Genomic DNA, 22,721 nt, shown 5'->3' with positions numbered 1-22,721 from the left:
CACAATAACAATTGGGTATTCTCACAATAACAAAAGAATACTTCAAAACCCTTATTGAATCTATCTTCACAACATTGTCCACTCATACTGTTTTATAACTAAGGAACCAAAAGACAGAGTTTTAAGGCTCAAATTGTAAAACAGATCTAATGACTTATTTTTTCAAGAGTACTTAGGYATTGTAGCTTACATTGAAAGCATTGTTCAATTACAGTTATGAGAGCTTGGATCTTCTGAAATTGCAGCCTTGGATAATATCAAGAATAACTATGATCACTCAGAAAACTTTTAGGTTAGATGACTCATCTTCAACCATCTAGATGCCACAGCAGAGAGATGAACCAAATCCAGTTTTAGAAATGGAACTAAAAAAAATAAACCCTTTTTTCTTGTGAATTCCTACCTCATTCACTACATATCTTCTAACCTTTCCAGTAAATAGGAACACACAGGACATATTTTTTCATATATAAACTTAATCCATTCTCAAAACATAGTCTATCTTATGCACTGAAGGGAGCAGAAGTTCTGTAGAAAAGTACAGCATGTGGCCATGTTGTCAAATTTTGCATTACAGTACATCAGAGGGTCAAATCAGCACGGCATAGGCAACATATCTTTTAACACTTCCTAAGTTTGGAGTGCCTGGAATTGCAACTCAACCTACTTTTAACAGAGAAACGTGAGGCACCGAAATGTATTAAAAGTCCTTTAAAAAAGCAACAGCAATATCCAAACATGGCTTGCTTGGCTTCCACCACTATAAAAGCAACATTATGCTACATGAAAGCAGTGGTAATGGCAATGGCAGCAGCAGCAGCTGTTCCTGCCTCAGTTCTGGGCCTTGCATACACAGAAGTGTGTCAGGTGCCTTCTCCTGTCATGTGAAAGCATAGCAACAACTGCTCCTTCCTCTGTCCATTAGTCACACAGTTTGTTTTTCCACCTTCCTGAAGGATCAACAATTCRCTAGATTTTTGTCCAGCCTAAAGTAGCTTGCAAACTATGCCACAGCAAGAGCACTAAGATGTAAAAAGTCATATTAGCCTCTAAACTTCTGTAATCAATAGAGAATGTTAGATCCACATCATATTCTTTGATTTGAGTGTGTGAAGCAGTTGGTAGCGTTCTTAGGCTGTTAATATTTGCTTGCACTAATAACTAAAACAAAAGAAGAGTTTTTCAGAGGACTTCCCAAGTAGAAGCTTACAGAAAAGGACTAACTGACATTCTGAGTTGACTTCAGATTTTGGAGGACTTTTGTCTAGAGGAATTTTTGACCTGGGCTTGTCAAATAGTCTGTAGCCCTTAAACCAGACTGCAAGTCATTTTGCCCAGATTAGGCTCATAACTCTCAGCATTTTTTCAATCTTTCGTCAGAGTGTAACTGCTGCAGAGAATACCCAGTTGGCCAGTAAAGATGCGCCTAGTGTGCTGATTTTTGCCAAATCCAAGAGATTTTGCTAAAACAGCCTGGCTGTGGCCCTCATGCCATTGGGCTGAAGATCTTTTCCTAGTCTGGCTCTACTCTTTTCCCTTCTATCCAAATCTACTATGACATATGTCTCCTGTCCCCTTGCCACTTTTAGCCCATTTTACAATCTGCAGACATTATGCATTCTGGTATGATGTTCTCTGGCATTGCTCTGCAAGGTGCCTCGCAAAGATAGTCAGGTTTGGAAGCCTGTATGGATCCTTCCGATCTGATATTACATATGCCTGCTGCTCAAGCAACATGCAACAACTGGAAGCATCAGCTGCAACAGGAGTCTCTCAGAAGCTTCAGAATGTCTATCAGAAAGCATAGATGTGCAGTTTGGCCATCACAAAGAAGGTGTAAGTAGCTGGACCTTCAGAAAAAATTACTTTCCATATTTTGCTGTGAATTTTTTAAAATTTCAAATCTTGGCTAACTGAGGCAATTCTTTATAAAAATGACAAAAAAAAACCTGTTCTGATCCTGATCTGATCAAGGAGCAGCTAGTGCTAACATTTTTAAACAAAATATCCTTAAAAATTCTTTTCTGATGAAGATTATCCTTGTTCTTGGAAACTGCTGATCTAATAAACTGAAACGTTCATAAATGAAAAGTTACTACAGATCAGGTAATTTTAGCTCAAATGGTGAACAATTGGAGGGTAAAAGGTACACTGCAGGTTAATACTGATGAATAAATATAACCTTACAATATCGTTGTAGTTCAGTGGTTATTTAGGAAACTACAGTAACTGCTGCTGAAATTATTGAACATTGCTTAATTCTAAAATTGACAGTACTGGAAATTAGCAAAGTTATTTTAGGAATGCTTCTCATCCTCCTGTTCACATACCATATAGCTATGTTTTGCATGGAAAGAATTATGAAATTCCCATGTAAAATATATTCAACCTCTCCCTCACATCACTTACCCTGTCTACTTTCCTTGATTATTTCATTATCTTCCAGTTTTTAAATACTTACTAATTTCATGTTGTCAATGCTAACAAGTTTTCACTTCCTTCATTTATTTGGCTTACTCTGAGTCTTAGTTGTTATTAAATAGGGTTAATGATCACTATTTTTTWAAAAAAGCTCACCTTTCAGTGGAGAATTACTCAACTGTACAATTACTCAAAGCTCTTTTACACACTTGTTATACTAAGACAAAATTAGAAAAAATGGAACATATAATATAGCAGTCCTAAACATTTCTATTATTATTGTTTATTCCTCATTGCTCAAAATGTCTGTCCAGTAACTTAAATGCCTCATAATTACTTCTCTATGCAAGCCCTTACAATTACAAATTTGCCTTTAGTATCTTAGTATAGGATGCAATAATTGTCACCTGTATTTCCTCCACTGCCTTCTGTTTCAGTTACCTCTAAACTTGGCATATAAAGTTACTCTTCCACCTCCTTTCATTCTCTGTTCTCTTGTAAACAATTAGCCCTCAGTATCCAGTTACCTTATGGCAGGACAGCAAAAGTCAGGGTAAGTCAAGCCTTAAATACTTGCATAAAACAAACAGTGCAGATAAACAAGAAAGAGTAGTTCAGATCAGCTGATTTCAGTGCAGAAAGAACAACAGCAAATAGTTTCAATACCCTTGTGTTAACCCATGGAAGGTAATAGAGTGCCAAAAACAATCAAAAATTTACATTACAGCTGGAAAGAAATAACAATTTAAAGCTAGATCATAAACTGGGTCAGCTTAGCATATTTCAGTACACCATCAGTTTGTGAAATGGCTGCTATACTAACCTTGGCTGGTCAGAATACCCCAGCTAGCTTTTCGTTTTGCAGGACACTCCCCTATACTTTCTAGGCTTCTTTTGGGGAGATTCTGGTGAGTGCAGCTCCTCTCAACAGCAGTATTTGTTGTCATTATTTACTTGTTTCTCGAGGAAAGCTTGTCTATCATTAATGCAGGTACTCTGGTCTGACGCACATCCACAAATGAATTTCTACCACCTTTTATTCCTCCTTTCAGTTTTTCACAAGGGATCTTGTTGTACTTACTGTAGAATGGCTACAACACTGAAATCCATTCAGTTACATTTACTAGCTTGGACTAGTGAGTACACAGTGGGGGAAGGGAAGGATTGCTCTAGCATTTTCTATTTTTAAAACGGAGAAAGAATCAGCTTAGCTACAGCATGAGTCTTAACTATTTACATGATTTAAATGGAAAGAAGGTGTTAATTTTTCATCATTAAACCGAAAAGGAAACAGATTCTTAAAGCGTAAATATTCACTGCTTYATTGCTTGCATAACAAGCAAACTAAAACAGAAAAAAATAGAACTGTGTTTATCAGGACGGCAATTCTTTTATTGATGACAGCTTGAAACAAAAATTATTATGGAATCAAGCTTTACTCATATGTAATTTGCAGTTAAGAGAGAAATTGTGTAGCTAGGAAGAATCTAATTACAAAACACCTTTTGGTTTTTGTTTGCTTTGTTTTTTAAATAGRAGACACGGTATCCTACAGATGTTAACTGAAAACTACATCTTGAATAAATAAAAGCTTGATTTTACTAGCAAAACAAGACTTCCCTGGTTATTTTGAAAGTCTAATCCCATTACAAAAGCAAGGCTGCAACTTTATCAAAAGAGGCACAAGTCATTATATTTTAAATATAAGGAAAACAAGGGCAACACACTAGTAGCAATTTTTTTTCCTTGTTACCATGCACCATGCTGGTACTACAGAACAGAAATCTGCAGGGAGAAGCAAAAAGAAGTAACTGATTCATGATAAAATTCAAGCATGGAGTGACTTCCTTGTACCACTAATAGTTAACATACTGCCCTTCCCTTCCCCCTCCTTCCTTCTAGTGTTTCCTCACTGTCCTCTTCTACTAATATAAAATCTAGCCATTTGCAAACTTTTTAAAAGAAAATAAACATTATTGTTTTTTTCCTAGTGTGATTTCTTTCAGGTACTTAACAAAAATTTATCCCTTAAATGTTGAAATAATACACATTCTTTCTCTGTCCTTTTGTCTTTCTTTAAGGAAAAAATATGTGCCAGGATCATAGTTAGGTGGGACAAGGGGATGTAGAAGGAACACCTTGAATTTCACCTTGAATATGCAGTGCGTGAGAACTGGTGTGCCTGACTGGAATATCTTTACAGGAGAACAGAAGTAGGTGAGCTATTTCTATTCTAGCAAAAGAGAAGGAAATTGCATTCTCTCAGAGATGCTGCAGCTTTCAGGAAGAGGTTTTCCTCAGATTCTATCTAGCTGAATCAGCCAGAATGCCTCACAGACTGAAATAAACACCTCTACAGCAACATCCAGCAATCAGACTCTCTGCAAGCAAAAGCTGAAACAGAGCAGAACAGCATGCACATTACAAATATGTCACTTTAATATTAGAATTACTTGTTAAATTATACTATCTTTTCCAAGAAAATAAATACAGAAAAAATATGATGAATTCACAAGAAACCTTACTGTGTGTATACACAAGTCCATGTCAGGAAGATATCAGCATTATTCTACAGGTGACAAACAGCTGATGACAATTTCTACATTTTCCATGGCTTTGGGGTTCATCTCAGTTTTACATTCTCTTTCCATTTAGAATGGAATCCCAAGACTTTCAGGAGAAGGTGATGAGGATTAGGATCAAGCAAAGCATTCGGCACTGTACAGCAGGGATTGACAGTGGGCTGAGAAGACAAGACTTGCATGTTTTTTATAGGAGCTTTGTGGGTGAGGTTGTCAGCTGAGAATGAAGCTAGGTCTGTTCTGTGAGGTGAGCAGTTCATGCTGCTCAGTTCCCACAGATACTCCAGCCCTGCACAGTATTATCATCACCATCTGCAGAAGTGTGACTTGCAGCAGCAAGGCAACCAGCACATGCACGGACAGCTGCCACAGCCTCAAAGAGACAGACCCTCTAGGAGGAGGGTGAGCAGGTGCTGCTGACACCCAAAGAACTGTATACAAAGCAGTGAGCTGGCAATGGAAGTAGACTACCTCAAAAATTTGCCAGCTTCAAGGCAAGGATATTGAGAAATGTATCTCTATTCCATAGACACTTACCAATGACTATTGTGCACCTACTTTGCATACTTTGGAAGACATCAGAATGAAATATATAAAATATCTACTGTCTTCCTTCATGCATTAGAAAAGGCAAAACTTATTCAGAATTCTAGAAGCAGCTTTCCACTAAATTCTGCGAGGCAGAACTATTCATCTTCTGGGCAAAAACCATACAAAAGTCACATTAAAATAGTACATAAAAAGTACATAAAAGGTTATTTTAAAACAAAGGTAGACATTTAAGGAGTTCCAAAATCCACTAACAAAATTTACAACAAAAAATCTAAATACACATTCAAATGTATAGTATAGGTTCTTTTATCTAAGAAACTACAGTAGACCATATTTTTACCTACTTTGGTATACAAGCAATCAGGGAAAGCTTTCAGATTATATTTACTCATGGTAGCAATGCAGCTCCCTGCACAAAAGGAGCAAGATGAAGGGGCCGACACTACAGAATACAGTTTCAGAATAAAAAAAAACAGAGGTTTTTACTGATGAGCTTGGCCTTTGGACTTAGTTTAACTGGCAAACATTAAATAATACACTACATTGCATTTCACTAATATTTATTTAATTTATAAGGGGAGAAATGTTATAGGAAACTTTCAAGAAATTTTCTTCATAATGTTTTCTATCCAGATTGTTGTAAGAATAAATGTCAGTACACTCTCAACATTTGTGTGCCAGCAAATAGCTGAGCTTACTCTGTGGGGACAACTGTGCTCTTAACAGGTGGGAATGAATATGGAAAGAAATTTTTGTTCCTCTATTTCAATGGGGAACCCATTCTATTCTGAATGCTGCTCTTAATGCCATAGAGATGCCATTTAGATACCACAAGATGATACATTAATTAAAATAATAACACCACCAAGAATCGACATGATGCAGCCTGATGCAAACTGTCCGCACTCTAAAAATAACAGTTTATCCTGGGAAGAATTGGGCAAAATTGCCCTATTTCCAAATGCCAAAGATTAGTCCTTTTTTTGTGTGCAACCCTCCTCAATTTAGCCAAACGATGTACCATCCGGCTTCCCAAACTATTCTGTGCTTTCAGGTTCAACCACTCTATCTRCTTTTTCAACCAGTATAATTATGGGGTTATTTGGAGCCTGCCACATTAAATTCTGGAACAGGACATGTAAATGTCTTTTCCTCCTTGTATGATACATAGGCTGTAAATAGAAGGTGACATGATGGACAGGCTTCCTGGATCTCARTGCCAATACCATAGGAGTTGCCTGTCATTTAACATTGTCACAAATGAACCAGAAGAGATCTTGAATATACATGAGGCTAATATCAAGCAAATTTTGGAAATAATTACAGAAACACCATTACCTATAAAAACACAGCATCCCAAAAGGCCATGGGGGCCACTGTTACATCCTGCAGTGCTGGCTCAGCACCAAGGAAATTAAATGCATCACAGTGCATCACAGTGATAAAGCTCTAGTAGCATGATAAAGGGGAAAAAATTTTCCTTTTTTTTTTTTTTTTAATCAAATGCTTGCATCAAGCCATGGTCTGTGGCTAAGATGATAATCAATCACTAGCAAACAACTGGAAGCTTAGACAATACCCATATGTCACCAACCACAGCCCTCTGTCCTCCACATCTTGCTAAATGCCAGCAGATAAGCAGGTAATACTTAGATGGTCATACATTCAAGAATATTTATTTATGCCCAAGAGTGTACTATCTTCCACTATTATTTTTTTTAAGTAGTACTTGTGGATCAGTCATAAGAAGATTTGACTGTATTTGCAATGTCTCTCATTCTCTGTTTATGAGAAATAGTGTAGTGGCTTGTTTGCAAAAATTTCCTGTCCATTTCCAGTGTAAGTCAACCAGCTCAGAAGTTTCCCCATATGAGGCTTACAGTCAAGCACCATTTGACACTCATCTGGGACCAACCTGGTGTATATCAAAATCAAAAACAGATAGTTATACAAGAAGGTAATTGCTCATTATAAACATATGCCTCTAGCATTATTAGTGCAAACAAACAAGCAAGAAATGTCATTTCCCTATACCACCAATAGCACCAAAAAAACAAAACAAAACTATTACAGACTCCTGCTTCCTTGTWTCATCACTGCTTCTTATTTGAAGTACAAATCATTATTAAGATAGTGATAGCATGGATAGCTACTAGTTGTCCTACCTCTTCTCCCTAACATTTTAACACTTCGCAGGCCTTGCACTCTTGTATGCTTGGAACCAAACTGGAAGGTTTAGAAAGAGCTTAAATTTCTGATGTTATCAGTAAAGGCTCTGCCTCAGCCATTACAGCAGTCAGACATGGAACAATGATACATTTACTACATTTCTTCCCTTGTAGGTTTGCAATGGGCACTCTCTAGATCTCTTCATGCAGACAGACAGAGGYAACTCAGCATTTTCTAATCTGTGCACTTAAGAAAAACAACTCAAAGCAGTGATGCTGGTCAACATGGCCAAAGCAATTGTCAAACAAGCCCAGGCTTCAGATATTGGAGGAGAGATGGAGGAGACAAAGYATGACATTATTAGCTGGCATGGTAATGGTACAGAGCACTACAGAGTGAATCTTCAGCTAATTAGCATGAGGACACAACTATAAAGACCGAAATCTTATCTATTGCCAAGAAGACTAGTGAAACAGATAGAGCATGCCATAATGAATTTATGATCAACCAGTCAGTCTTGCTGCAATCGTGAATATAGCTCAATACTTAGGCACGTCATGCATTCCCCCAAAGCCATCATCATCTAACCCTGGCAGAAGTTCACTCTCTGCTTGCCTGCATTGCAAATGTTTGAGAACACCTCCTACAAGAGAAGAGTGTGAATAGCAGAACCCTGGCCACAACAGATCTATGGCTGTGGGAAGGAGAATCCACCTTCAGGGAACTATGCTATTTTGGTTTTCCCAGGCTGCTCTATGCCCACTGCTGCAAAATAGACCAGTGCAGATGGTACATTTGAGCCTGCCCCAATCTAATACTGGAGATTCCTTAATATCTCTCCTTTAACAACAGTTGTCTTTGCCATTGCAGGTAGATTGCTCTATCCTTTACTCTAGGATCATTTTTCAGTCTTATTGCTAAGTACCTTTAAAAACTAGAGTTCTAAGTAATATCAAAGTTCACATTGTTTCATTGTCTACTTGTTTGTAGTTCAAAAGCTCATTACTCATTTCATCCAGAAAAATAAAGAAATCAATTGATGAATTGATGAATTTCCACATGAGTTAATTTAAAACATGCCGATCAAGCATGCCAAAAGTATGCTGGTGACAAGTAAAAGATCTACCTTAAAAAAAAAAAGATATTTCAAGGAAGTAAGCATGAATGATACTGACGAAAATGCGTAAAGGCCTTCAGAAAACAGCTTGTGGTAATGTTCTTCTCAGGGAAGTGGGGAAAAAAAAAAAAAAAAAAAAAAAAAACACTTTCCATGAAGGAATACCTGTAATGGGATACCTCGGCTACTTTCAGGGAAGGAAGGATGCAAACAGGTTCCAGCAGGCACATTCACAAGAACCTTCTGTCACCCCAAAGATTTTCTTTAAGGTGAGGGAAGAGTCAGTGCCCGCCAAGAGGTGTGCTTGGGTTTTGCTGGCACAGATATGCCAGTGCTGTGGCTGCTTGAATTGCTATGCCAGTCTATTTCCATCACATAACCCTCACCAAAACCCCTTTAAGATAGATTATATTCTTCAGAGGAGGTTCTGGTAATTTGTTGATATGTGGTGTTATTTGCGTCATTTTAAGCAAGTGTCTAGAATCTTCAGAATTATTTTTGAGTATGACTCTTCTCTGGCAGAGTTATTTAGCATATGAAGAAGGGGYAATACACTTATCAGAAAATTCTCCCTTTTACAGCTTTTAAAAAGGGCACTCATACTATCTTAAGCATTTTTACACCATTAACTTACATACAGTGTATGAAAAACAAATGCTAAATGCGGTGCCTTACACTGGATGGTATGGTGAATAGGTATGCCATACAGTATTCCTGTCATTACTAAATGAATCCCTATTGTATCCAGGAAGCTAGCAGAGGTCTTATATGGCTTTTATTAATAGAACTGTGATCGCTGTGGAATGCAAGTGGAGAAAATGCCTTGCGCCTATCTTCCCTACCTAACAACTGTTGCTGAGTGACATTATCAATTGCAGCTTGTTAGAATAGAATAGTAGGAAAACATTGCTCTAATCATTCACTACAGTTCCAATTTTAATTAAAAAGAAAAGTAAGCTTTCCAAACAGTGCAGCTCTAAAAGCAATACACAACCTTTTTTTCCAATTTATGAGTTGTATTTAATGTCCCTGGTTTCTTACGTCTGCACAAGTAGTGCTCAGTGTACAAGAAGAAGCAGGAAATGTGAGGCTTAATACTATTCACCTAGTCTCATAATCCTGAAGAGATGGGGACTCCCATCTCGGACAGAAAATTCCATGGATGGCCTAATATGCGATAATGAAGAATAACTATTAATAATTAATTAAATAATTAATTAAATTAATAAAATAATAATTACCACTGCCAAGGCATATACAGCACAGAAGGATACATTAGAATTTTCATTCAACAGTAGACTTTTTAACTTAAAAGAATTCAAGGCATATTCAACTCTCCATTTCTGCAAAAACAATATAACAGACTTTGAGACTCTATACTCAAACTCTACAAATAGAATGATTTAAAATAATTTTCAAATAAAATTTTAAAGTAGTGTAAATACTTATAAAGTGATATTCTCTGAAGACCTGGACAGGTAGTTGACAATAGTATTTTAAAAATAAGATAAAATGCATAATTCAAGCACTACATTTACAAAAGATTCCATTTCATGTTGTCAAAGTACTTGGTTTGTGCATCAGACCCCAGGTATCAGGGTAAGCACATGACTAACTGTTTGTTGTTATTTGTTTCTTAACTTCTGCCAAATGATTCTTTCATAGGAAAGTTCATCTGTAACACCATCTGCTTGTAGCTAAAAGCTTTTTGATAGTTACTGAATATTAGTTTAAATTTAGATACAAATAAAATCTTTTTCCCTTACACAAGTTTATGAATGTGAACTTTAATAAAATTATCTGTATTATCAAAGTATGGACTTTTTCTTTTAAGCTAAGCTCTGAGCAGCATTTGCCAATAGAGTTTATATCCTATGAACCCAGTAACATCTGACAAGTCCTAAGACTTGATACATGCACTTACACTTTGAAATCGTTTACTACTGCAGCCCTACTGCCTCATTCTAAAGCAAAGGAACTATAAAAATCAGCTGAAGTGCCAAAGCAGCAGTTGTAAATAAGAGCACTTTCACGGTATGACCAGTAGCTGGTATGGTAGGAAGAGCATAAAGGTTGCTTTTGATCCTCCAGTTTGTATCAAGCAACAGCTGTACAACAGACTGAGTTATTAACTCTTCACAGGCCTGGATTCAGTACAATCTTCKTACCATAATTTAAGAGGGAAAAAGGAGAAGCAATGTGGCTATTACTAAGAGCGTGTAGTCAGAGTTTTCTCCCCTATAATATTGACAAACTGGTCATTCAGTCAAATTTGTTCAGCAGAACTGCTTTCAAGGTTGACAACTTTCTTTTTTATTACGGCTAAATTTTTTAATCTTATAAGGATGAAAAAACATAAATTAAAATAATTCAGTGCTAACTACCTGATTACAATGCACATCGATATAAAGCTCTGAAAAATATGAATTAACTCCATTCACTTCAATAGATTATCTATGTTTAGATAATGAAAATTACTTTTTCRTTCTCAAGGCAGATTAACACAATTTGGGCACAAAGTAAGAAAGAAATATCCAAAACAAAGACAAAACTGAGATGCAGTCTTGAAGGGGGGGGGCGAAAAACCAAAAACACACAAAATAGGAACACTATAGCAAGAAACTGTTGATAGGGATAAAAACGAGTCTTGGGCTCAAATGGAAAGAAGAGCTTTTAATCTTAAATGCTGTACTTCCAAAGAAGGCAAAAAAAGTTTCTGTGTCAAAGTGCAACCACTTCATAGCAAGTCAAATTTGTAAAATTCTTCAATGAGCATGCCTACACCAGTTGCTTTGCAGGTGCCAAAAGCCAAATTCTTCTCAGTCTACAAGCTTATTCTTTCTCAGCATAGTAAGGGACTTTTCAATCATAATTCTGAAGTGCATTTCCATTCAGAACTATTAAAAAATACATGTACCTTGAAAAAACTGTCATATTTGAGTTGTTAAGAAAAAAGCAACCTTTGAAAGTGCTCCAAGAACTTTCAATTGTAGATTCAAGAAATTTACTTATCTAAGAATTCTAGTAATTGCTTTCATGTTTTTTTTTTCTTTTTCCTCCCTTTTCTTTTTAAAATAGAAACAGCCAATATTAAAATATTTCATTCAAAATTACATCAAGCCCCAATTTAACTAGGTGTCCTTTAAATTCTACATACTTGATATGATAGTGAGATTATACTTCATTTTAAAGTATCTTTTTATATTTATATTCTTATCCATATACATTCTGAATTTTAGAATTATAAATAAGAAAGACAGAATAATAAGCCTGAATTTTAAAATTTATAAAATTCTATCCATAAATGCACCTGGTAGTATATGGGCATGAAGAAAGTCACACTTATGTGACTTAAAAACTTAAGTTTTTTCAGTCTTAATACGAATAGACTAGTACTTGCAGATAGAGGAACTAAGATAAAGGTAATGTTTAGGTGGGTTTAATTGCTTTATTTTATTAAGTGTTGATAGGGTAGTGATACCAGTCATTGATTGCCAATCTGTTGTGCAGTAGTTATACATTTTAGGAATTTGTCAAGAGAAGGATTTTTTAAAAAAACATTATTTTTCCTTTCCTTTTTCTAATGTTTGTTCCCAGCGAGATGGCACAACAGCTGAACTATTGTCCTGATTTTTTAGGAAGGACAAAGGATTATTGAGAAAGGATTCCTGAGTTCTGTTTTCTGCTTCTGAAACTACTTGTGCTTTATGCTAAGGAAATACATCAAGAGAAGTAAATCACTGCAAATCACTGTCACTATGGATAGCCCATTAAGGAAATAATTAATTCCAAAATTAATTTGAGCGTAAGTTCATCTTTGTAGGTCAGTTTGTAGGGTACAGGATATTAAAACTGAATATACGTACAATGCACAATGACTATTTCCGTAAAAGAAATAAATGAATAAAATGTGGATTTTTGTGAATTTTCTAGAATAACGAATACATGTTCACTTCAACATGAAAAGGGAGATACCACAATTTATTTAAAACACAATGATAGGCCCTGACTGCAAAGCACTTAGCTCTAAATAACTAATCAGTCCTCCTCAATTCAATAGGGCAAGTATGTGTACACTAGTAAGTGTTTATTTACAAGATCAGTGCCAAAGTTAAAAATAATCCAGTAAATGGGTACTTTATAATAGGACAGACCCCTTTTTCACTTACTTATTTTATAGTAGTAATACTATTGATTTCACAAAAGAAGTTTTAATTTTGATAGTTTATTAAGACAAGAATTGATCCACTGTAAACAAATACAGACTATAGAATTCTGTCATGCATTAGGTTTTGTTGTTTTATTGTTGTTGTATTATTGTTTTGGTGTTTTACATGACAGACTATTACATTTATCTTCAGAAAACTTGCAAATGACACAAAGTTGGAGGTACTGCAACTACTCTGAGGGAAATAAACTTCAAATTGATTTGAGTAAAACTGAGAAATTGTCTTTAATCAAGAGCATGATGTTAGCTAAAAACAAGTACAACATACTATATTTAGACAGGAAAAAGCAAATGCATAGTATAGTGCTACTGTTCAAAATAGCATGGGGTTTGTAAAGGGCTACAGACTGAGTCAATAATACTTTACTGTTAAAAAAGAAAAAAAAAAAAGGCCTCATTCCAGGAGGTATTACATAGGATATCATATACATGGCACGTGATATAACTGTTCCACTCAACTAATAGTTTCACTTGTTGCATTAATAAAGTCTTAGTTGGAGCACTCTGTTTAACTTGGAACATTAGACTTTAATAAAGATGTATATGAACTGGCAGAATTCCAAAAGAGAGCAACTACAGTAATTCCTGACAAGACAGGAAGAGATCCATGATAATAATCTTAAAATTGATTGCTTTTCACACATGGAGTGTAACTGATAAATTGATAAATACCTTAATTATGCTTTATAATAAACATTATTAAACTAAAAATTTATATATTTAGTTTGCAGAAATAAAGATTTAGGTGGATCTTGGGTGGAGTTAGAAGCACTCCAATTATGATAATAGTAAAAATTGTAATAGGCTACAGAAAGAGACTGCAGAATTCCCTATTACTAAACATTTTAAAAACAGGTTGAAAAAACATTTGCTGTGGGATCGTAAATGGGCCCAAAAAACCTCCCAAGGTGCCTCTCAGCTGTACACTCCTACAGTTCTAAAAAGGAAAGTTTGATTTAGACTTGATCTCCAGTAAACAATTTAATGTGATTTACAACTAGTAGAGTTTATAGATATGCTTTTCTGGTCTTACCTGGTGCTGAACACTGATCTAGTTCTTATATTTCAATGCCACATACATAAGATAATCATTTCTAATTAGTTATGGACTCTGTTCCAATCCAGCTGTTCATATGAGATCCAAAGGATAGATTTAACACAGTGGGCTGGTGACTATCCAAACTAGAGAGAAAATGTTCCTGAAATTTAAGGGACAAAATATGACCCTTTTTCCAACTTAAATCTAGCAACAAGACTGCACTGGGCAGATGACACAGGTGAACCTGTCTCCTCGTATTCAATGAGGACAGTCACAAAACAAAGGATGTCAGCCAAGAAATGTTTGATCCCTAGGGCCCAAATCCTGCATTGACCTATATGCCTACAGTTTGATAAATGGAATTTCATCAACTACTACTCCTCTGTACTCTAAAATATCATTTATACAGGTTTCATAAAAGAAAGGATTATTATAGCTCAGGAGCTCAGTCCAGTAAACACAAGATAATGCCTGCTGCTAGTCATGCATTACTTCTGAAGCTCTATTCCTCTACAGAATTATAGCATTCTATCATGGCCCACCCATTAGGACAGCAAAAAGTAATTTTACAGTTACAAGCAAACTGAAAATACCAGCATTAAAAGGATTTTAAGAAAATGTAATCAGGTTAAAATTAGAAAATAAGAACTAACATTTCCTTTAATTGGAACTACTTCTTAATTATACCTTCCATTAGGTTATTTTACTATTTTTTGTTTTATTCTGCTGAGACTTCTCTGTTTAATAAAAAACATAGAAGGAGGTCATTAATTAGGCAGATATTCAGTGCTTAATTTTATCATGTAGTGGCTTAGAACAAGAAACTGTTACATTATATTCCAAAAACTCTACAAAGTATCTGTGTACTCTGCTTTACAAACATAAATAAACCCATCCCCACAACAAGATGTGAATAGAGACAGCAACACGCTACCCCACTATGAACACAGAGTAAAGGTACAAAAATGATTAAGATAAAACAGTAATTTTGAGGAGCCTTGTTTGTGTGCAGAAGAGCTAGGATTATTATGTAACATTAGCCGAACACATGCTTAGTTCATTTGCAAATCTAGGCCCAAACACTGAGTGCAATGAAAGATTAAGACACCCAGAGCCCGCTGTGAAAAATAATTGTTTTTTTTTAAAAAAAAAAAATCAAGCAGAAAACCAGAAACTCTACCATGTGTTGGAGCCTTTAAGATCAATATAAACCTCTGCTACCTCTGCAAAATGGTTACATGCAACAGTGATAAGTTTTTATCTTTTACATCAGCCAACTGCTAGAAGGCTGAACACATTTTTATATGGCTGTAGTAGTTCAGACATCTGATGAACGATCAAACTAAAGTCTCCTGGGTTCAGTGACAGATAACAGAAGACAGACTGTTTCATCCTCTAACCTAATGCATTTTATTCCTTTCCTGCTACTTTTTCCCCCTACTCTTTTTCCTTCACTACTCAGGTTGTGTCTCAGTCTGCCCAGAATGATCCTCCTTAGAGCTAGCTGGAAGTGTTTGATGACAAATTCTTCTTGATTTGGAGCAGGAGTTACCATATCTTGCATAAGTAATTTTGCCAGTAGGCTAGAAAGCCTATCCTGCCCCCACTACCATAGCAAATACARGTGCACACATACACCCACATAAATTTACATATACATATACGCACACATATGTGTAATAGATCCAGTGATGTGATGCTACATGTTCAGACGTGAAAATCTTGGGTTTCAATACTTTCTAAGTCATATAGAGTACACATGACATAAAACCTTTAAGCAAATCTCCCAATACACAAGCTATTCTCCACTTTGGGAAGTAGGTGCCTTTCTCTGGTTTGCAAATTTAAACACATATGCAGAATTACATTATATCTGACATTTATCCCAACACTGAAGAGTGAAAAGATCTTTCGGTTTGAAAATGTTTCTAGCCCATTTCTACAGTTTATCCTTTGCATCTAACTCTTGACTATTTCTTCTTGTTCCTGATATCTAGGGATGAGCAATGAAGGCAATGAAAGACAAAGCAAGTATCTTTTTATTCTGTTGTATAATTCACATGGTATGATCTCTAAATACAAAGAACTGCAATCAAAGAAAAGCAAGGCAGCAGGGATCCCACACTTAAGTAAAAGCATGGCTCCATCATGCACTAGGAGATGTATTTAAGAAAAGAGTTTTTTGTATCCTGTGACACAGAAAAGAATTGAACAAAAATGGTACAGACTCACTGCAGATGAGAGCTTGAGAGAATAGTAGTGCCCAGCTCTAACAAAGTTCTGTTTCAGCAAACAGAAGTTGGATGTTTTTTCACCACAATGACCAAAAGCTCACTCTGACAAACAATAATCTTCTTGGTGCATGCCAAGTCTCTAATTCAAAGCAAAGAAGGACTATATCTTCTTGAATAAATTATTATAGGAACATTTTAACTTAAGGAGGAAATATTTCTCTTAATTTGTTCACAAAAATATCTGGACTATTTTCACTAACATGTTAAGAATAACCTCATTTTAGCCATGTGATAGGTATGGAAAATTTCACCCACATGTGGATAAAGTGGGGCAACCTTAGAGGTAATTGGGAAAATTGGTATAGAATAGGAAGTAATGGTAATCTCAGTATAGGCCTCTCTTCCAACTGGAAATTGCCCATAATACTTCTGTTTTATTCTGAACTTGGTATTAACCAACCAAAAAAAAAATATATATATATATATATATATATTTACTTATATCTAAAGATATCTAAAAAAACTCCTTTAAATACTTTGTTAATGTAGAAAACTACATTAAAAACTCACACATATCACTTCTCAAACTGAAAAGAAATCAAGCTAGTAGAAAAAAAATTAMCTGAAAAAAATTAAACAATAGTGATAAACTAAGATAGTAAGTACAAACATACCTTGTCCTTGAGGAACTCCATAAAATTCAGCAGCTATCCTTGCTGCTTCCTTACGGTTCCCTTTCACAATGTAGAAATGACTAAGTATAGCAAGGCTGATCTTCACAAAAAGTTTAAAACAAAAAAGGGAAAGTATAGTAAAGTAGACATTAGATAGCTGCTGAGCAAAAGGGCGATTTTCCTCTATGACAGTCATTGCTGCAGCAAAATCTCTCTCAGTGTTTGGGTAGGGCTCTCAAATGTGTTGATAAGATCATATGGCTCCAGCCACGCACTCTTGGGAACAACTGGTCCTGAGGAAAGAAAATATCAGCTGGTCATGATGCTTGCTGCTCAAAATATGAGGATTATTTATACTGTACATAGTATTGAGTTCACTACCACTCCTGCTAGCCTGGTGATATTCAAGTGGGACAGAACATAACAGGCACAGGTTCCAAGATTCTGAATTGTATTTGTTCCATTTAAAAAGTCTGTCTCATTCCAGATTCTGCATTTCTCTTTCATTTATCATATTTAGACTTGTTTAAAAAGGCACTGTCAAAAGTATCAAGAGCTTTAATTTCATGTAATTAGGCTACCAGCCTAAAAGTTAAATCAGTTTTTGTTAAGTTCTCCTGCTTTTAAAGTATAATTGTTCTTTTATGCTCTTTATTGTAAAAAAAATAGTCTATCATAAAAAAAAGACAAATCACATCAGTAAGTACCTGAAATACAGATTAATAAAGAAATATAGATCTAAAATATAGCAGCTTTGACAGTCTCTTATTATTTCATTCAGGCTGAATCAAAGAAGTTACTATACATAGCTTATACTATTATACAAAGAAACTACTGAGAATGGATGATGAAAAAAATCAAACTCCAAGATACTTTTATAAATCTCAGAACATTAAAATTAGCAAATAAATGCACTGGTAAATATAAAACATGGAAAAATCTCTAATGCTTATGATATACATTTCATTGTGCTGTGTCATATTATTTTAAACCAATTACGTGGCAGGCTTTTTTTCTTGGCCAGTTTTGGAGAATGGAATCTAAATTCCTCGGGGTTGTTTTTTTTTTTTTAAAAAAAAAAAAAAAAAAAAAAAGAATATGCTTATATGCCATAAGCTTATTACTCATAGTCATCAGCAGTTACTCATAAGTAGTTCCAGTAGTGTGAGTAATTGCTGGCGAGTAAATAACAAGGTTTCAACATGACACAAATTGAAGAGCCACAGGACAGGATTGGATTCCTAAACAAGCTGTAACCCTAAAATAAAGGACTGTAGCAGTACAGCTAAGGATTCTGTATTAATTCCTTTATATTACTTTTCAAATAAATAAGAACTAGTATATTTAATCATAGTTTAAAATACTGTACCCATAGGAATGTTAAACTGAAACACTCTTTCTATTCTACTCAGGGTTCTTTTGTTTGATGATCAGAAAAATAACATTTTAGAATGCTGGCAATAGTCCATCAAGAACAGAGGGTATGATCCAAATGTCACAGCATCCAAAGATCCCCTCGACTTCAATGAACAGAATACAAATTTATATTTTTAAAAGAAGAGTGGCAAAATGAAGATCCTCTTACGATCTGGCTCCAGGAGGGATATACTAGGGTAAAATAATATGTTTTCTGTAAACTATGTCCAAATAAATCTAAGTAAATGAACAAAGGGCAATGGTGTAAGGGAAAGGAAGTGTGCTTGAGAATAAATATCACAATTTTTAACAGATAGGAATTTAATTACAGTTATCTTGAGAGAAGCAGCCATTTACTCTTTTTCTTTAAAAAAAAATTCTTAAATCCACACAAAAGTCAAAATAGCAGCTGGAAAAGGCAGTAAGAAAATAGTTTACACTGTAATCTATATAAGTCTGAGAAAAACATACATCTGTTTTCTCCTAAATTTGTATTTAGAAGAAATTTATAGGCATTTTCTCATCCAGCTAGAATAGGAACTGTTCTTCTCATACCATAGTTAGAAGTAGGATGGAGTACTTAAAATGCCAAACGAAAATCCCTTTTTATATTTGGCACATTGTTATCTGACACTGAATTGAGGTGTCATGTTTTCCATAAGGATAAATAGGCATTATGTTCTGAGCCAGCATTGCCAATTTCCGTTTCAGTCATGAATAGAAATGATATTTTCCCTAGTAACACATTCAGTACTTGGAATTTTATACACTTCCGTATTTTTACTAGCATTATTAAGCTTAATTTAGTCAGTCCCCAGAATTGCCCAGCCATCTGAAGTATCTCTGTTTTACAAATTTAACATGCAAAATAAGGAAGAACCATCATTACCTGACAGAAAAACTTTTACCTCTTTATAGTGTTTTTTTACTTTACTCCATATGGAATCATCCAACGAGCGTTCTTCATCTCCTGGACTTCTCCCATATTTTGTTAATTAACAGAACAGTCTCTTTTTGTAGAGGCAAAATTCAAATAATCTATAAATAATAGATGGAGCTAATAGCAGCAAAGTTAGTCTTTTCATTACAATACTGTTTCCTTCTTCTTATAACTGCAGTTGGGCACAAACTTCTCAATTGTTATGTGTCTTCGGGTTGAATTTTTCTGTAAAGTAACAACAAAATAAAAACCCTTTTCTAAAATAAGGCTGTAGATGCACATAATGTTTTCTTAAATGATCATTCCACTGTTAGAAACAACATGAAAACTGAGCAGGAGGGTTATCCCTGTATCACAGCTTGTCTTCTGTTACCTCATAAATTTCCCTCCATAACTATAAACTATATAAAAAAAAAGAAAGAAATTATGAGTTTTGAGAATTTCAGCTCACCAATGTTCATAAGAGGCTGGCAAAATTACTCTCCTAATAATATATCTGTATTCTAGCTCCATCTCTCTTCTATGCCAGCTTAACTGGAAGTGTTCTATCTGCACAGAATAATCGAATTTATCCTAATCTAAGGCTACTGAGGCTCAGTAGAAGTGGTCATTATAGCGTGTTGGCAAACCCATGCTACTAGGAACCCAGTCATGAAAACAGAATGACTGGATGCTAATGCTTACACGGCATTTTGGAAGAATCAGCAACATGAATACTGAGACTTGAGCACGAAATAGTTGAGAGCAGGCCCATGCAGACAGAGAGAACGGGAAGAGAAAGCTACAGATATTGTAACAGAAATCAGGAAATAGAAGCATAAGTTACTAAATATAGCAGCTGAAATCAATGCAGTGCTAAACAAGAATGTAAATACTGACATACAAGTGTACCAAATTTCTATTTGCCCAGCAAYGTGAAGCAATTGGATGCTGATAAGCAGCAGTGCTGAACACTCACAGCTTCCAAATAGAGATGTATCATCAATATGTACCAATCTAAAAAAAACATTAAAGCACTTGAAAGCACCAGAGATTCAATCTGAATGCTCATATTTCAGTAGTTTTGACATGTGGAAAAGGAATTTCTCTGTACCTCATTTCTTCAGTTGGAAAGCATCAACAGCAGTATTCTGAAAATGACTTCATCACCATTAAAAAAAAAGTGAAAATAATATTGAAACTAATTAGGTACTTAGTAAATTTTATTTTAATAGGAGATTTATATGAATATATGAAATGAAATATGGAATAATCATTCATTTAATGGCTGCAAAAGGRATAGCATGTAAAAATATTGTAACATTTAGAGTTTATCTTAATGCATAGGAAAAACCGGACCAAGCTACACCAAAGACAAACAATGCCAGGGTTTCCGGTTTGCTTTGTTTGTTTTAAGAACATAAACATAAAACCGTGCCAGACAAGATACCTTCTAGCTTAGCTTACTAGCCCACTCCCAGTAAATTAAAAAAAGAATCAAGTAGTCATTTCTCTTGTATGCTTTCTCCATTTCTGGCAATTCTATTTTAATCTCAAAAATGCTTAAAAACTTCAAATGATAGGTTTTACAGCATTTTACAGTCATCTCCTAATAGAGCTTGTTGTGATATTATTTCTAAAAGTATGTTCAAAATAACAATATTGTTATTTATAATGACAATTAAAGTAGTTGATTTCAAACTGTAGTCCTTAGATAAACACACTATCAGAATAGATTGCCCTTAAATGCATTAATATATAGCTGCTAATAAGSAGCCAACAGCAGAAAGGAAGAATTCCAGCAGTGGTGTTTATGCTAACTTGAAGTGTTTGTGAATTTTAGTATAATTTACCTACAACCTCAGCACGTAMCTGTTAGGGAAAAATGCATGATCACTCTATCTTATAATGATTAATCAGATAGTCACATTAATGACCTCTTATTTTATTTTGGGAATTTCCTCAGCACTTCAGAACATTGGTGTGCTTAATTTTCAGTATGGTAAGATTAAAAGAAAATTAACACAGCTGGTGTAATATTTGGTCTTTGAAGGTATCTTTGAATACTAAAGACTGCAAAATCCTTAGAAATATGATTTCTCAGTACCAAACATTCTTTCTTCAGTTCTGGAAAATGTGCTTACTTATAATTAAATCTTTCACAATAGAATCTTTAAATTAGGTTAATGTAGACTGTAAAAGAATAGTTGCACTCACAGCACAGTCTAACAAAAAGTCTTCATCGCTTACTTCAGTATTTTTGAGCTATATTTAAACTTGTGAAAGTCAAAATGTCTTTAAAGACAAAAAATAAGCAAAAAAAAAAAAAATAAGGAATTATTTGTATGACACTTTACCTGCACATTTCAATTCACAGATAGGAGATATGGCTAAAACGACACAAGAAGTTAAGGCAGTCATTCTGGTCTTAATTTTTGAAGCTTTTTGCTAATAAAAAAGATTAAAAAAAGATAATTTCATGAAGCAGGGTGCCAGGCAGAGAAATAGAAACATCTCAGGTGTTCTGAGGGAATGCTTTTGTTTACACATTATAGAGAATCCACTTGGAGAAACTTCTAAAACAATGACCTCAAAACAAAAAAGTTTAAAATAAAATTGCTGAGAAGCCACTACTTCTAGTATTGCTTTTCTGATGTTTGCATAAAATGCTTCATGAAGGATTCAAAGCACTGAAAGGTCTGAGCTATAAAAAGAATATCTAATTCAGTATGAAAAATTATCCATTCAGTGACTTGCYGCCTTGTATTTTAATAGTTGTATGGGATGTTAATTCTCAACACCAAACATCATATCATAGAATCGTAGAATCTATGATATCTGACACATCTGAAGCTACCAAATGCTGTTGATGTCATTTCTTCCTTGTTATACCTCCCTTAGGCTTTTTTCTATTATTATTTCGTGTTCAAAGCATTTGACCTGAATAAATCTAGATATAGAACATTTTTTAAAAAATRTATTTGTTCACGTATCTTGTCATGCAAAATGACTTGCACTACATTACTTTAAGTTCACGTTGAAGGTAAAGCAAAAGAGACAGACATATAATAAAGCAATCTTGTAAAAAACATTTAATGTTCTTTTCAATAATATCCTTGACAATATGAAAAAGTAAGTTCTCTGCATTCATGCTTAGGCCTAGGAAAACAAAACAACAAAAAAAAACCACATTCATCTGAAAACTACAAAAGATTCAGAATCAGGAGTGATTGGGGGAAAAAAGAAAGAGCCTCTGGCTTCTTTTCCAAGCAGCCCAGTTACTGCTTTTTCTATGTAAAGTGTGAAGAGAGGACGTGGTAGAAGTACCAATTTTGCATTAGTATTTGGGGGAATAGAAAGACGAAAAGGG

The 22,721-nt window shown here is 34.9% G+C and overlaps 1 protein-coding gene across 2 annotated transcripts in view; it reads right to left on the bottom strand.

The window, feature by feature from the left end:
• Positions 1-22,721, bottom strand: part of ASB5 (ankyrin repeat and SOCS box containing 5) — a 42,091-nt gene that overhangs the window by 11,145 nt on the left and 8,225 nt on the right. Inside the window, exons 2-3 of one of the 2 annotated variants that reach the window (XM_085311395.1) lie at positions 19,322-19,597; positions 17,017-17,309 (exon numbers count right to left, since the gene is read on the bottom strand). In XM_085311395.1, the coding sequence (XP_085167521.1) occupies positions 17,017-17,212 (196 nt within the window). In that variant the 5' untranslated portion in view covers positions 17,213-17,309; positions 19,322-19,597. The remainder of the gene's footprint in view (positions 1-17,016; positions 17,310-19,321; positions 19,598-22,721) is intronic. The other variant, XM_085311396.1, reaches the window with a different exon arrangement.

This window comes from Rhea americana, unplaced genomic scaffold, assembly GCF_003343005.1.
Source record: "Rhea americana isolate MKP2758 unplaced genomic scaffold, rheAme1 scaffold_34, whole genome shotgun sequence".
In the NCBI taxonomy this organism is placed as follows: Eukaryota; Metazoa; Chordata; class Aves; order Rheiformes; family Rheidae; genus Rhea; species Rhea americana.
Note: the sequence above shows the minus strand (reverse complement) of the source record. Positions and strands in the feature narration are given on the sequence as shown.